Raw genomic sequence first — 17697 nt, 5'->3', positions numbered from 1 at the left:
CAGGGACTGAAGTTATGTGGCAGGTGATTTTAAAATCCACTAGCCACACAGGCTTTTATCAGCCATTTTCTTTGGCTAAACAGGTAAAATAAAGGAAATGCACAAGCATCGTTGTTAAATTTGTTAGGAATTAGAGCCCAACCGATAAAAGATTTTTAAGGCCGATACCGATACAAATATTTGGTTGCTTAAAAATCCAATATTCCCATATATTGGCCTATATATATTAAAAAAACGTATCCAGAAATGAGTAACAAAACAGTAACAGATTTCCCTAACATTAGTTATTTGTAGTTATTTATGAGTTCTCACTTAAAATAATATGATAATAATTTGTTTTATTGGCACAAAAGAACAGAGGAATATCAAAATATATTAAAGTTCTGTTAAATAAAATGTATAAGAATACAAACTTAAGATATGATAGTCCTTTGAACAAAAACACAACAATGTGTTGCCAACAGGAACATTGTAGAGTTCCCTCTAGTGGACAAACTATGCAACGCCAACACTCATAACATGGTTGACCGTCAGTTTTCGTTTTATTTTTTAAATATTCATTCATCAGAATCATTTATTCTTTGTTATACTCTGATGAATGAATGTTTTTTACATTTGTTTTTGTATTGGCCATTGTAAATGTTCCCGATAGTTTGGGAAATGCTTTTTATTGGCCGATAATATCGGCCCATCAATACATCAGTCAGGTTCTATTAAGAATACACATTTAGGTGCTGTCAAGTTATTAACAAAATCAATATAATTAATGACTCAAACATTTTTTAATCTTTTTATTTAACGATTTCCCCTGTCAGAGACAGTTATATACCGACTGCTCCTCTGAGTCCACAAAAAAGGAGCAGACACACTCCTCTCCCTCAACCTCTTTCTCTGAGCCATACACACGACTGTCGCAGCAGTACATTTGTGCTGTACTGCTATCGTAAATCAGAACCTCATGAACCTTGCCGTTATCGCCAACGGTCCACTTGGTAATAAAACATCTTCTTTTAGTTTTCTTTAAATCATACTCCTCTGTTTGTTGGTTTCTCGATTCAGCCGTTCCCTTCACCCCAGCAATGTGCCACCACATTTTTAGCTCAAATTCAAGCAAATGCTGAACTTGGTTGAAATATGAAAGAACAACAATGGCAAAAAAAACTACTTTGAATCACTCAATTCTCATTGGCTGCCAAGGTGGCAAGTAGATTGACAGTTTTACACGCCAATGGCAAAATTCACCCGCATTTGGCACGTGGTCAGGTGTTAATTTCATACTCTGGTGCTGAGTCCTCTGCAGAGAATTTGACGTGTGGCCCTTTACTGTGTTTCAACCACTCTCTCTCTCTCTTTTCCTGTATACTGTAGCTACCTGTCTAAGGGGTGGCAGTAGCTCATTCCGTAGGGAGTTGGGTAGGGAATTGCTTCCTGGGTTGCTGGTTCAAGTCCCTATACAGGCCAAAGTATGGAGTGTGGATTGGTAGCTGGAGAGATGCCCCTTCACCTTCTTGGGCATTGCCAGGTGCTCTTGAGCAAGGCATCGTACCCCCCCCCCCCCCACACACCGCTCAGGGCGCTGGTCCAGCACTGGCAGCCCACTCACTCTGACATCTCCCCATTTGTGCATGATTAGGTCCTGAGCATGTGTGTGTGCGTTTTTCAGGCCTGTGTGTAGTGATTACTAACAAAACTTCCCAACTGGGGATCAATAAAAACAGTATAAATTAATTTAACTAAATTCATTATCTAATGAATATAAATAAGACAGGTTAAAAGTCTTATTTTATTAAAACACATGCAAAAATTTGCCTGTTAAGATTATGTTAAGTCTTTTCCAATGCAACTAAAACTTGTTTCATGCATTTTCTTGATTCTAAAACAGCGGCCTGACTTTTTCCTATACACTTAGTCCTAAAAATTTCTTGAAACAGTTTAATTGTCTTTGGAAAACAGTGCTTATTTTTTCAACTGTTAAGGATTTTAGGGGTAAATTATAGACCGAATGACTTGTTAAACGTAGATTAAATGTAGCATAAACATCATGGCGATATACAGAAAATGTGGTGTCAACCCAGGGTATTTCAGGTTAACTGTGTACTAGCTACAACAAACAACAAACACCATGTTTTGTTCTCAGTCCTAAGAAGAAAAAAGATGTATTAATCTTTTTTGCGGTCCAGGTCTTATTTGGGAACAAACCTGAGGGTATTTTTTGTGAGTGCCTCTAATAATAAGTGTGTGTGTATGTGTTTTCTTCAGGTCTGGACGACTGCTTGCAGCAGTATGTGTGTGTGTTTGAACGCGGAGGTGTGTGCGGGGAGAGGCTGCTGAGGATTAGCCACGCCGAGCTGGAGGACCTGGGAGTTTCTCGCATTGGACACCAGGAGCTCATTCTGGAGGCTGTCGACTTGCTCTGTGCTTTGGTGAGTGTGTGTGTGTGTGTGTGTGTGTGTGTGGTTTTGTGTGCTTTGTAGTTTCAATGCAGTGATGAACTCTCATTAGCCCTCTTTATGGCCACAGCTGAAATAATTATCGTTGTGCTTGAATGCATAATGTGATAGATTCCACAAAGTAAATTCAGTTGTGCTGCTACAAATCCTTGCATTTCCCAATTGTCACAATTACAAACTAAGAAACTAAGAAAAGAAAGTTGAAATGGCGTTATAAAGCTTCTTCAAACTCCATTGTAAGACATGTAAGGCGTTGGGGTTTGAAATAGAAGTATTTTAAAAGATACACCAGATACACTTACATTATATTAGTAATACCACAGCGTAAATGTCCTGCAATGGAAACCTTTTTCCTAAAAGGTATTAGTAGTAAAATGAACGTATTAGCATCAGACATTAAAGTACCAAAAGTAAAAGTACTTTTCATACAGAATGGCCCATTTCAGAATATATGGTAAACATGTATTATAATAATTGATGCATTATTGTGTACTCACTTTGATGTTTCAGTTGGTAAAGGTGGAACTATTTTAATTATTTTATATACTGATCGGTAGCTTGTACATGTACCCCCGAGGTTCAATAAAGTCTTATCTTAACATATAATAATAATAATAAAATACTTTTTTCGTTTACTACATTTTGTATCAATCAATTAAGTGCAATATTTCCCTCTGAGATATAGTGGAGTGGAAGTATGAAGTAGCAGAAAATGGAAATACTAAAGAAATACCTCATAATTGTACTTGAGCACTTGATTAAAAATACTTAGTTACTTTCCATCACTGTTTAGTACAACCTATAATTTCAAATGACAACCTGTAATAATAACATTGTCTAGTAGTAAGTAAGTAAAGTTTGTTTTTAGAGCAAACTTAAACGTAGCTCGCACTGACCAAAATGCTGTAAATAGCGCATTAGAACAGAAAATTAAAATAAAATAAAATAAATACACTTCCAGATCAGTGATTTAAGCTAAGACAACATCAAGAGACAAACACTTGGCATAACAGGGTAAGACAAGTCTCCAGAGAGACTGGAAGAGAATAGTTGGCTACTGAGGTTCATTTTCCACATTTCTGAATTTATGTGTCATGATGGCTTCTACAAGTCAATCAAGCATGTGTTGAATGTAAGAATGCAACTTGACAAATGGAAAATAGTTCTTCCCTAAGTACTATTTTAAACAAATTAAGAACAGTATAGTGTTATTACACTCAGATAAGCCAAACGTGACATGTAAACACGTGATTTCAATGCATTGTCTTCCTCCTGTGTTCCATTGGTGAGTTTTTTTAGTATGTTGCTAAATAATCTGACACAATTCAGAAAATCCCTGGATACAAGTTAATGGAAACATGAATAACCACGCTACCAAATGTGCAATATAAGTCATTAATATGCACCAGACTACTGAAGAAATGCTTGTAAACATGTTGACAAAGCCGATCCTAATCAGTATTCATGGTGGTTCAGTGTCTGGAGGTTCAGCTAATCTTTGTTTATGTCGGTGTGTGTGTGTGTGTGTGTTTGTGTGTGTGTGTGTGTGTGTATGTGTGTATGTGTGTATGTGTGTGTATGTGTGTGTGTGTGTGTAGAACTCTGGTCTGGAGACGGAGAGCGTCAGGACTCTGGCTCACAAACTCGGCGCCTCGGCCAAAAACCTGCAGAACTTCATTTCCGGCCGCCGCCGCAGTAGCCAATCAGAGAGCAGGTCGTCGCGGCGTCTCCCCAATGATCTGCTGACCTCCGTTGTCGACCTCATCACCGCCGCCAAGAGCCTGCTGGCCTGGCTGGACAGGTAATGTTCACAGGCTCTCTGACGCTGTTTCAGAGATGTACTCTGTTCCTCTACACAGATGTGACGGGTTGCCAAGTTTTAAAAATTAACAATGTGGTTTTCCTGCTGTGACACGTCAATATGTCCTCCAAGAAAAAGGCCCTGCTCGCCCACACAGGTGTTTTCAGTTGTAGTGGTTCACTGAGTTCATTAACAGGTGAAGCCAGATACAAACAAACAGTGTAGCAGCCTTTGAAATTAGATTAGATAATACTTTGAGTTCACAGTGGGGAACTCCCTGAAATGAGATGAATTCATTTTATTAGTGTTAATATTGCATTTTATGTAGATGCAACTCCAGTTTGTTGAAACATGTGGTTCATCTCACCAAAGTATGTCATAAATTCCTGATGTCTCTGATTTTGGATTAAAGGTAGAATTAGACAGTTACAGTTTATTTTGGTAGCGAGGTAGGCGCATATTTTTACATTTTAAGTTTAGCTTTAGAATAATTATGATCCTCTCACTCATCACAATGTGTTTTGTATTGACACATATAGATATTAGTGCTGAAACAATTAGCCAAATAATCAATTAGCCTAGTAGATCGCAACTATTATCATTTGATACATGTTAAGAGAAGCCTATTTAATATACTGTAGATAAGCATATTATTTATCGTCAAAAGGGGAAACCAGGCGTTGCAGCAGCACAAAGGCAACAATTAGTAGAGATCAATAGAGAAAGGTAAAAAGTAATGAGTAGAAGTACAAGTATATGAAATAAAATAAGAATATAAATAGAAACTAAACAAGCTCCAATTAAACTCAAAATTACAAGCAAGCAGTGCACAATGATGCAAGTCATGACACTTTCATGATGAACGTGTCATAAAAATGATAAACAAGTCAGAAACCTTTATGACATAACGCTTCTTTAAGTAAGTATTATTTGGTTTTGTCCTGAAAAGTTATGATTATGGTTAGGGTTCATGTGTCAAGTGTCATGTCACGCTTATGTAGATACCTTCAAGTAAAGTGTCACCATCTTTTTCTTTCGCAAAAAAGGCTAAATTAACTGGTTCCAGGTTCTTAAATGTGAATATTTTCCCATTTTCTTAGTCTTCTATTAAGGTAAATTGAGTTGGTTGAACCAAACACATTCTAACATTGCATAGTCTAAATCAGTTATTGATCATGCAATTATCATTCAAATTCAACTTAATAATACTAATATATTTAATACTTCATATGGAAACTAGAGTTATGAAGCTCCCCTCCAGTTTAATGTAGCGCATGCAAACATTTTCTATTGTTTTCCATCTGTACAACACAAACTCTCCTGCAGCTGTTGGCTGTTTGACAGAAATATGTTTTTTTCCCCAAAGGAATAATGTCAGTGTTTTTTTTCAGCCATGTTTCTCTGTCCCCTCCCTCTGTTCTTTTCTGCACTCTGACACGTCATTTATTCAGGACTCGACACAATCTCCTGCACATGACACACACGTCAGTTACAGAACTATAGGTCTTTGACATCGGCTTCTTGAAATGCCGTGCACCCACATCTGCCCTTAGGCCATCTAGACACACAAAGGAGAGCCACAAGCACACTCAGACCCATCGAAACACCCACGCGCTTTGTACAAAAAACACACACGTTTTGCAGACACACGCCCACCATCTGCACGCACTGACACACACTTATGCAAGCGCACACGCGTTCGCCCACGCACAGTGATGCAACTGTAAATGGCAAAGCGACAAGGAGAAAGTGATAGACGGAGCTGATGCTTCATGCTCTCTCTTTTAAGGTTTTTTAAGGTTTTATGCATATTGCACATGCCAAACAGAAAGAAAAGAGCCCTTTCCAGCTGTGTAAATGTAACATGCATATGATCCACCAGGGCTTTCATTTCAATGAAATCTCATCTTCTGTTATTGATTTCTTATGCCTAGGAATAGCAAATGAGCGAGTAAAACAAGCTGGATTTAAGCTGCATGGTGGAGGATATGTTGAATTCACTAATAGACCCTGATGATGTGGAAAAAGGTTATGATTTCCGTGGATATTGGGCCACAATTGGTCTGGTATTAATACGCAGATGATTCTTTCCTAGAAGGTTTACACCGGCATTAAATTAGCATAAGGCATGTTCAAACTGAACTTTCATCTCCCCCTGATTGTTAGTTATTAGACCTCTCAGGGATAATGGAAAAGTCCGACATCAGTTCAGCGCTCAGGCCGCAAATGTATGTAGCATAAGGTAGTTCTCTCTAATGACTTGAAAAGACACTTTAAGCAACCTCTTCATGTAATAAATAACAGCATGGGTACAGCAAAGATCACCTTTTCCCTGCCTCTGATACCCTGATGTGTCCTTATATATCTACTTTTCTCCGTCTCTCGGTGACAACCACCATTTTCATCTCCGTGCTGACATCAAACGACACACTGCAAAATGCTTTAAATCTCGCAGGGAGAAAAGTGATGTTATCAGGAATGCACAATGACTGAAATTTCTTGTTTCTTTGAACTCTTCATTTCCTCTCTATATGCACATGTGAAAGTGGCTACATGTGAATTAACAACATGGTCAGAGGCAACTAGATTTTATGTGTGATGTGTTTTGCTGATAGGGTATATATGCACAGTTTATTGTTTTTGTTTTTTTTCATGTGTTTTTAACCAATGCAGTGAAAGAAGACTTTACATTTTTTAAATCAAGACTACCCAGTGGGGATTGTACTTAAAGGGATAGTTTGGATGTTTGGAAGTGAGGTTGAATCCATAGCCAGCGTATTATACTGTAGATGGTGGTGAGCACTCCCTCAGTTTGGAGAAGTCCCGACACGGAATCTAAGCAATGTAGTGCTGTGGACGGGGGCAGCAGCTAAGCCTAACTTAGTCACCTAAATAAAAAATCTATAGTGATGAAAGTGTATGCTATTTTTAGAATATTTTCACTGCTTTACCTTGCTGTCAGACAGCCCTTTCCGACCCGGAACTGAAGCCGTTTTCTATTCTTGAAAATATAAGAGCTATCCCTTTAAGTAGCCTACTTGAGTTTCTATTCAACTGAATTCATTTAACAGCTAGAGTTAGTACTAGTTAATTTTCAGAATACATAAAACACATGAAATACAAAGTGTTGTTAAAGATTCAACCAGTTGTTCCACAAAATCATATTTATGTGTTTTTGTCTTAAATCTGACAGATAATGAAGCTCTAGTTTTTGGAAGTACCGTTCCTATGGTGTTTTTGGAGATGTAAACAGGAAACATATGGTGCTTTTTGGAAAATTAAAACATATAAACCTATTCCGATACAACCTCTGAATACAATTATGAACCTGAAAATAAGCAAAACACGAAACCTTTAAGGATTTCTAGCGCATTTATGGACATTTATACGCTATGGACATTGGATATAATGAAATGCTCAGATAGTGTATGTCACACTGATTATTAAAATCTGTGTATCATGTCTGTCTATTTTGTTCCTTACTTGCCTTTCACCTCACGCAATTTGCATCATCTGAATGCTTTTTGCAGGGTTCAAAATTAGCGCCATTTACTAGCCAAATGCTAACCAGCCCAAAAAAAAAACACAGTAATCTGTTAAGTGGCTAGTAGAATTTGAACATTCACAAGCCATTTGGCTGGCGGACGAAAAAGTAAATTTTGAACCCTGGTTTTCTGAGGGTTGGAGCCTGATAGTTAGCAAACAGTCTGTGTTGCCTTAGGTCCTGCGTAAATATAGCACACAGCCTCAATACTGATGACCCAAATCACACATACACACACACACACACACACACACACACACACACACACACACACACACACACACACACACACACTTGAGGCAAATTTTAATCTGGGTCTTTAGAACAATGAAGTAAAGTAATTTTGTGTGTGTGTGTGTGTATGTGTGTGTGTGTGTGTGTGTGTGTGTGTGTGTGTGTGTGTGTGTTTTGGGGTATATTAGTGTTTCTGTTGTTCATTTCATTACTCTGGTGCAACCGGTAGTGGAAGTGAATTTACTCAAGTACTGTAGGCCTACTTACCTAAATACAACGTTGATAAATACTACTTGTACTGTTTATTGTACAGCGCAGTAAAATGTACAAAGTCTTTGGCGATTAGACTCCATTGCTATACGAATATTTCATATATCTACAGTATATAGGGGTAGAGGACCATCTGATCCCCCCCGATGGAATCTAGACACCGGTGGTGGCGACGAAAGAGCTACTTTTTACTCAACTACTTAGCTCATCTGAAATAATTTAAACCCAAAATATATGAAGATCTTATAAATGTGATGCTGTGTTGTACATTAAAAACTACCCGACAATACGTACAAGTACAGCTGACGATTAATCGGTTAGGCGATTGACAGGGACTATTTTGATTAATCATTTTTCATGCACTAACATTTCAAGGGTTGAATGTGAGAATTTTCTGTTGTCCGTTTTTAATTATTTTAAGAATAATATATTAACGATTGTGAAGATGTCCTTTTGGGCTCTGGGTAGTTGTAACAGAATTTCTCACTCTTTTTAGTGTAATACTTTAGGTACATATAAATACATTTTTTACAGTGTGGCATACATATTTTTTACTTAGGCTAAGCAATGGCTCTGATCTGAATACTTCCTCTACCACTGGTTGTTAACATGTACTGTATGTCACGAAGCCTGAATGATAATGACTTCCAGTCATATTGATGCATTGGTGTTGATATCTGTATGCCGTCATAAGCACTGCATTAGCCGTAAAGTGTTCCTTGTCATTAACATTTTCACACCTGAAAAGCCTTTTATGTAACCATACGCGCCTCATTTATAAACATTGTGTTGGCACAAAAAACGGCCTTTAAAGACCTTCTTCTCTTGGGAAAAAATTAGCACACTTCAGTGGAAACTCTGACTAAGCATACAAAGATGTGGGAGACTTTGGGAATTGATGGTGCCAATGGCAATGTGTGATAAATCCCGAATGGTCTAATAACCTTCCTCACACTGTTTATTTCAGTCAACAGCCAAACTATGCCTTTTTGGTCTGTTGTTTCCAAAATAAAAGTAGTATAAGGTGTGTAAATTGGTGCACTCAGAACAGAATGGCCTACCTGGTTCTCTAATGCAGCTTCATTCATCTCTCCAAATGCGGTGTCCCCTTTTCTTCTGTGGGAGTTGAATCTCCCCTGTAAAGAAGCCATTTTTCAGCATGTAAGCTTATTCTTGAAGTTGAAAGTCTTTAGTCTTTTTAATGCTGGAGCTATTGACAGACCAGCATTAAACTGTAATGACTTAACATTTTGTAAAGGTAGCTTGACTTTTCACATTTTTTGCATATTAGTAAAGGGCCACAATGGACATTTCATTAATCATTAAGAGTAACTGTTACAGTTAATGGGGTTGCATATCAGAGCTTGTTCATGTTTGCAACGCTTTCAGCATGTAGATGAGCATTTTGATTGAGTGTGAACTCTTTTCTTCATTTAAGTGTGGCATCAAGCCCAGTTTTATGAAGGAGGTTGCAGAGGCCCATTCTTTCTCATGGAGGTCAATTTTGACAGCATCACCCATTAGTTGTTGAAGCCCCTCCTGTTATGGTTTCACTGGCAGCGTCACTAAAAATCCATCTGAAGTCCATCGTCTTGACTTGAGCTTAGACTTGGCTTTAGTGCGTACATTTTGATATTAATGAACGTACGTTACATTCAAGCCATTGTCAAATGAGTTGATACTTATTAATATTATCAGCTCCACAAAACTCTCTCTGTATTTCTCAGGAGAGTGTGTTCAGAAGCTTGGTGGCGTCCGGTGACTTTTGTGTGCAGAAAATCAAGTGAAGATGATTAACTCTTTTGAAGAGTTTTTAAATCCTCAGTGTCCTCCCTGCTTACTAGCAAATGGGGGTGGGGTACGTGATCACGGAAGGCTTGTAACATGTGGACGCGCCAACGGTTTTGTTGTCATTACTTAGAGTTCTTCATGGGTGCGGCAGAAACGACACACTATAGCTTTAAAGTTAGGTACATGTTGCATTCATGACTTGAATGACCCCGGCCACAGTGTATGAATGTGTGTGAATGGTGAATGTTTCCTGTAGATGTAAAAGCGCTTTGAGCAGTTGTTAAGACTGGAAAAGCGCTATATAAATACAGCACATTTACATTTACATTTACATTTACATTTGATTTGAGAGGTGTTTATATTCTTTTCTATTACAAAACAATTAGGCCTAGTTGATTGATATTATTGATTAGTTGATCCACAGAAAATCCGTCACTGACATTTTTTACACAAAAGTGACACACGACTCTCTCTTCCAGCTTCTTAAATTTGAGGATTTGCTGCTTTTTTCATTATTATTTAACATTATTGTCATCTGAACATTTAAGTCACAGTACAGTACTGGTAGTACTGGTAAAATTAGTAGGTGTTGGGTCTTTAATGACCACCTTTAGTTAAAGTCATGACAAATCCTGAGTGCCTTGCTTGCCAACAACACAAGAGGATCAGCATTGGTTTCAGTTGATTGATTTAACCCTCATGTTGTCCTCAGGTCAATTGACCCGATTTCCTATATCAATGTTCTTTTTAACCATCCAAAATAACATGATTGATTCCACACAATGCTCTTCGGCAAGTACAAATCTCTACTTTCCTTAATTTTTGGGGTGTCTTATTCAATTTTATAGCATTTGAAAACAAATTAAAGTGGTTTTGAAATAGTATTGAGTAAAGTTGACAGATTCCTTAATTTTAGTCTAAATAATTCCTAATTTCTGCTTTTCTAACTCAAACAATTTCCTATAAAATAACTGTAAAACTGAAGTTAATAAGTTAGTGTTACATCGTGTTGTAAATGTCAAAAAAAGTGACACATTGAAAAAAAGCGTCAAAAGTCTTGAAGAAAGGGACAAAACATAAGTGTTGATTTTCAATGTTGATGGGAAGACAACACAAGGGTTAAACAAATAGATTGAAACGTGACCAAAATACTTTAGATAAGAGCTGCCTACTTGACGTTTATGAAACAATCAATGCTAAATGATAACCTGTGACCATGACAACGGTTAGTCGGACACAAACGAGCAACACAAACACTCCACAAGAGTATAACTGGTAGGAGTGGGGAAATTTTTTTTCCATGACAACAAACTAAATTGATTGATACACTGACGCCAAGTATCAATCTATTTTTATATGTGTGTTGGTCAGTTTGTCTGCTTGAAAATCCCAATTTGCAGCAATTAAATTGAAGTGAGATCAACAATAACAGGCAACAATCTTTTGAAGTTGGAAAAAAGGTAATAAATTGCAATATATTGCAGACTATTGCAATTTGTTTAAAATCGCAATAATATGGTATCTTGACATTACAAATGTAAACAGACGGACATTTAAAGTGAAATGACACAAACATAACGTTGCTTCTGTCACTTTACTCCACGTTTTAGTTTGTTATCCTAAGAATGCGACTTCCCCGATTCATAACGCACATGATGTTTCACTCATGTACGATTCGTAAAACACTTCCTAGATAGATAGATTTGTGTGCCTGTGTATGTATGGGCACAGTGTCTGTCTCTCTTGCAATGCTCCTGTCCCATCTCTGTACATTGAATGCAGCAAAACATTATAAGACATTTTGCTGTGTTATCTGTTCCTTCCAGGTCTCCCTTTGCTACAGTTGCAGACTACTCAGTAACCCGAAATAATGTCATTCAGCTCTGCCTGGAGCTCACCACCATTGTACAGCAGGTGTGTGTAACTGTTTGTGTGTGTGTGTGTGTGTTTTGAAGGCTGATAGCTTTTATTCTGCCATGGTTGTCATATCACCCTAAGAACGGTGTGTGTGGGTGTGATGCAGCACCCTCAGCCTCTGCATCCTCGAGCAAGACTCAATTCTTTGCTATTTACGTCCTTACAGTCTGTCTTCTCTGTGACTGATGTGTGTGTAAATAAAAGATAAATGTGTCTGTTTGCATGGGCGTGTTTTTTTTGTATCTGAGAGGGTATAGCGTGTGCAAGTGTAGGGTTCAGTAACGTGAGGCCCAGACAGTATTCAGAGCGGTTAGATGGTGTGTTTGTGTTTTTGAGCAAGACAGGATGTTCTGCTCGCGCTACATTAAATTCTGCTTTTCCTCCAGGACTGTACGGTGTTTGAGACGGAGAACAAAATCCTTCATGTGGTAAGTCCTGCTTCGTCAGCCAGCTGTTGCTTATTTGTTTCGTGTTGATGGATAGTGTCCAGTTTTTATCTTTAAAGTCTCACAATCCCTCACTCATACAATACTCCACAAACACAGAAGCTCCAGCTGGATTGAGTATTTTAGTAAATCTCAAAGGTACAGTACATCTTGAATTTTATTAAAGAGATCAAACACAATCTCATACCGTTCAATATCAAGCTACAGCCAAGAAGTGATTAGCTTGTCTTAGCATGAAGACAGGATCAGGGAAACAACAAACCTGGCTCTGTCCAAAGTAAAAACAAAAACAAAAAAACATGCCGATAACAGCAAGGCCCTGTAACGTCCTGGCGTCTCTTCGCCAACCAAAACTTCCTAGTCAATCAGTGAGGACGCACCTAGAAAACAAAAACTGTTTTTAATTTTGAATTTGTGTACTTATTAAAGAAAACAAAATATGTGTTAGTTTGTAAGCTTTATAGCTGCTCATGGTCATATATTTGAACTTTGGAAAGTGCTATGTTAGCTGTTTTAAGTCCTTATGCTAAGCTAGGCCAACCACTTCCTGGTTCAAGCTCCATACTAAGTGCTGCATTCACACGATATTGGCAGAAGGGGAAGAAAAGCCAAATCCAGTTACTCCTACTTGGGAATATTAACACACAGCTAGTATTGTAGTCACATAATTAAAATAAGTTAGCCTAAATTAGCTTCCATTGTTAATTGACGTTTTAGTGTACATTTAAATTCGCTGAAATGAATGTATTAGTGTAGTCTTTTCAGTGTCTTTGCCAACAGTTTGTTGACACTTGCTTTAGTTCACATTGTCCCTGTCAAATACTTTCACAAAAAATGTGTAGTTGGTTGTTTTACACAATTATGGTTTAAACATTATAATTGAGGCATAAGGGACAGGCATGACATTGGTATCGATCTTCTCGTTGAACTGTTGGCAAGATAGCGAGTTAGCACATTTCCCAAATGTTAATTCCTTTAAATGGTTGATTCATTCAAATAACACTAACGTATTTTATCACTTACCTCTAGCTTTAAATGTGCCGATAGATTGGGTTTGGTTTGTCCAGGATGCTTTAACGTCAACAATCTGTGAGATTTTAGCTTTCATACCAATACAATAAAGCAAAATGACATTTGAATAATTCCACAGCAACATCTCCTTCCAGACAAAAAAAAAGTCCTAAACTGGGGAGCAGCTCAAGTTTAATTGCCTATTTTCACAGCCAGGGACGATTTTATCCCTTTTTTTTAGGAGTGCTGAAGCATCCCTAAACTTGATCCCGGCACCCCTGAAAAAATAATTATTGATATAAAAAAAAAAAATGTGTGTCTATCATGAGTTAAGGAGTGCTGCTCTGGGAACATCACAACATTGTGACACAGAATCTAGACTCCTAGATCATTCAGAGAAAATTTCAGAGCCATTTTCAGAAAATAGTGCTTGACAGCCATTAGTCAAAATCACACACATCTCTAATCCTCAATTATTGTTGATACTGCATTCTGGAAATACCAGCTTTTCCATAAATACATATCCATTTTCATTTGTAACACAACCTCACCTTTGTAGTAATAGCCTAGTTGTCAGTGTCTTTCTAGTTACATAATTCAGTGTTTCCGTTACCATGGTGGTCCAAAATGATCAAATTAAAAGGCACAATTAGCCCAGTAGAGCAACGTTTTAAAGAATAACGTTAAAAGGGTGCCAGGCACCCCTAAAGCTCTGATCCTAGAATTGCCCCTGTTCACAGCAGTCATTTTGAGTCGCCAAACACAGGTGTTACTAATGCAATCACTAATGACTGCATTGCAGTACTTGTTGGAATAGAGCTCATACTTAATGCTTTAGTTGTAGCTTTTCTTCCGCTGCTACGGCAAGTCAAAATGTCTGCTGTGAAAAAGATCTTTGACTCTAATTCCCCTGGAAATGGCAGAAGCCAGAGTGCTCTGTTTCTAGGAAGGCTGTCCAGGTTAAGGTTAGGTAAAATACATTCAGCAAAATGTCATGAAAAGTATTGAGTTCACTGCCATTATCTTTTGTGAATGTCGTTTCTTTAAAAAGTTTGGGAGCCACTGCTGAAAATACGCTGTCAGCTGTTTGTTTTTTTATAGTCAATGCTTTCTACCAGGGAAATGGTGCCTGAAACTGTCGACTGCATGTTGTGTGGATTCTACTTTCGGCTTGTTTGAATTTCAGTGCTGTGGGCTCCACACATTAAATTCAACTGCATCCTATTGGTGTGGGTGCAGACATTTTAGAGACAGATATCTGAAAACACTGGACAAGTAAAACCAAAACTATCTGGATAGCTAAATACAACTTTAGGCTTTTTGTAATTAAGGTGATCTGACCCTTTGAAGGAAGCACTAGTGATAAACTATAGCTGTGTTAATAGCGGCAGCCTGTAATTCTGAGATTGATCTGTGTTTTTTAAGTCCCCAATGTCTCCTTCAAGGCAGCGCTGCATGGAAGGCACTAGGATTAGGCAATGGTTATGGTTATGGTTATGGTTATGGTTAGGGTAAAGGTTAACGGTTGCAGTGCTGCCTGGAAGGAGATGTTGGGGGCTTAAAACACCATCGAGCAATTCTGATTCATTGTACTTAGATAGGAAAAGTCAAAGAGAAATCCTCTAACAAAGAAACAAAAGCTGTAGTCCATGTGGTCTAATTTTGGCAAACACAAGGTTGTTCATGTAATTCTTTTGTTTCCAACTCTGTGTTCTTAATAAAGCATCGCTGCGGAACCTGTTTTCCAAAAGCTCCTTGTATTATTTCTTGTTGTCTCTCATTTTCTTCATCTTCTCTCCAGTGCAAGACTCTGTCGGAGGTGTGTGAGCACATCGTGTGTGTGTCATCCGACCCGCTGGTTTCTCAGTCAGCCCACCTCGAGCTGGTTCACCTTACCAACATCAAATCCTCAGAAGGCCTGGTAAGGACTCTGTGTGTGTGTGTGTGTGTGTGTGTGTGTGGTCTTGTTTAACTATGTTCATGGGGTCCAAAAACTGGGAGTCCAGTATACTTGTGAGGTCCCAACAGCTTTTGGTTTGAGCCAGAGCACGTTTTCCTCCCATCCCTGAATGCTGTGTGGAGTAGCTAGACCATAAGTCAAGCTTCAGCAAGCTTTGGAGGAAGGTCTGGCAAAGTATCTTATAAACTATCATCCTCCCTATTGTTTGTGTGCATGTATTTCAGGTTCATTTGTCAATCCCTCTATGTTTAAAATGGCATGATTTTGTGTACTTAATGTATGAAAGATAACCTACAACTTTAGAAATGTATTTTTCGTAGGGGTTCAATACAGCAACCCTTTCCTACTCTCCCAGTCTTTTTCGGCAGACATGATGAAAATGTGATTACATTATTAGCAGCGAAAGAAAAACCACATTAGCTAGATAATAAGATGACTCTCCCTTTTCCAACAGTAATACGCAGGTCAAACCTTGTGTACGTGGCTCTGGAATATAGGAAACAAAAAAAAATCTGTTTAATTCATATCCAAACATAATGCTGTTATGACAAAATCTCATCTCCAAGTGGTTAAATACTAAATGAACAAAAAACAGGGTGGACAACGTATCCATTTGTTAACGGTGCCCTGCCACACAAAACCGTTTTTACTATATTGAGCTGAGTCTTCCTGCGGGCTTTCCATAACACGCTAGAATGGCTTGAAACAAGATAACCAAGGCATTTTTTCCCAAAAGATGTTACAGAGTCCATGGTAGAACTTTAGACACAACCACAAAGTAATGAAATACATGTGGAAAGGGCACCTTTAGTATAGAGTCAACAAACAAACCATAAAACTAACAAGAGATTTTTATTTGTAATATATAGTTAATGAAAAAAAATGGTATGGGTTTGGTCTGAATTATAGCGTGTTCAGTGTCAGTTATCCAGTTCCAAATTGGATCTAGTTCCCGGTCGGCGAAATATGTAGATTGGTTAGGCTCTGCTGCTAACAAATCTCATATTAAACCTTTTATGTCTCCTCACTCATTTTATTAGCAAAAAGCACTGGGAAACATCCAGGTAGCAGCGTCTTCTTTTTTAACTGTGGCAGCCAAAGTCATCTTAACTTATATGAACATTTGTAACTGAGTAATTAGTAACTGAAGTATTTCATGAAATTCAGACAACTGTTAAATGAATGGATCAGATACAGTTAATTGATAGTTCCAATATATCCTGCTGCTCATCTCATTTTCAGGTTGAAATGGAAATGAAACCGGGGGAACATTAATTAGCCTGCCGCTAAAACTTGAAGTGTATCTGGCTTCTCGGCAAACCAAAGGTGACAAGACTCATTCGAGTTCTAGCTACTTTAGCCTTCAGTTACTTGAAAGGGAAGGCTAACAATAATTAGCCTGCCACTAAAACTTGAAGTGCATCTGGCTTCTCGGTCAACAAAAGGTGACAACATTTGACTTGTAGCTACTTTAGCCTTCAGTTACTTGAAAGGGAACGCTAATAAGATTCAGGGATTTGAGAGGACTCAGATTTGCTAAGTGGATTTGATACTGGATTTGAATTTGAATAAATGCCATCAAACCCCATCCCTAGTCAGAATTTTAAGTGAAGTATGTTACCTACTGAGCTAAACAAAAGCCCCTTTCTTCCCTTTGTCCATCAGGGAATGTACATCAAGTCAACCTACGACGGCCTCCATGTGATCACAGGAACTACTGAAGGGGTAAGAGGCTACAATCCTATTTTCACACATTCACTTTAGGGCTAGGCAATAAATCAATATGATAATTTATTGTCTTTCAATAGAATCATATCGTGATGAAATCATATTTTGAGATATTGTGATATACAATCATGTTGATAAGAATAAGCACATACTAACTACATTTTCTCAGAAATTACAGTTAAAGAATTTTTTTTAACATTACACTATTTTTGTGCATGCATGTAAACATAGTCATTTATTCGGCATAATTTCACTTGAAACGGTTTTATGCACATTATTGATGATTATTTATTTAAAATGTCAATGTGAAAAATGTTTTGTGAAATTGTCAATTGTCAACGTTGCCATATCAATATCGATGTATTTGGTCAAGAATATCGTGATATCTGATTTTCTCCATATTGCCCATCCCCAATTCACATATTACTGCCAAGCAGTTAGTTTTATCTGTGACATAATCAAACTATTTCCCCTCAGACACCAGTGAGCTGGATTTCCCCGATGCCTGTGTTGTTGAAGTGTATAGAAAGCCAATTCTTACTCAG

The 17697-nt window shown here is 37.9% G+C and overlaps 1 protein-coding gene across 2 annotated transcripts in view; it reads left to right on the top strand.

Moving 5' to 3' along the window:
• Positions 1-17697, top strand: part of cnksr2a (connector enhancer of kinase suppressor of Ras 2a) — a 59197-nt gene that overhangs the window by 14465 nt on the left and 27035 nt on the right. For both annotated transcript variants that reach the window (XR_004327418.1, XM_032503435.1), the window contains exons 2-7: positions 2260-2423; positions 4049-4251; positions 11917-12004; positions 12394-12435; positions 15266-15385; positions 17090-17149. Coding sequence is in view for 1 of the 2 variants with exons in the window: in XM_032503435.1 (XP_032359326.1) it covers positions 2260-2423; positions 4049-4251; positions 11917-12004; positions 12394-12435; positions 15266-15385; positions 17090-17149 (677 nt within the window). In the remaining variant the exon portion in view is untranslated. The remainder of the gene's footprint in view (positions 1-2259; positions 2424-4048; positions 4252-11916; positions 12005-12393; positions 12436-15265; positions 15386-17089; positions 17150-17697) is intronic.

The sequence above is a fragment of the Etheostoma spectabile genome, chromosome 22, assembly GCF_008692095.1.
Source record: "Etheostoma spectabile isolate EspeVRDwgs_2016 chromosome 22, UIUC_Espe_1.0, whole genome shotgun sequence".
In the NCBI taxonomy this organism is placed as follows: Eukaryota; Metazoa; Chordata; class Actinopteri; order Perciformes; family Percidae; genus Etheostoma; species Etheostoma spectabile.
The sequence above is the reverse complement of the archived record's forward strand: the minus strand, read 5'-3'. Positions and strand labels throughout refer to the sequence as shown.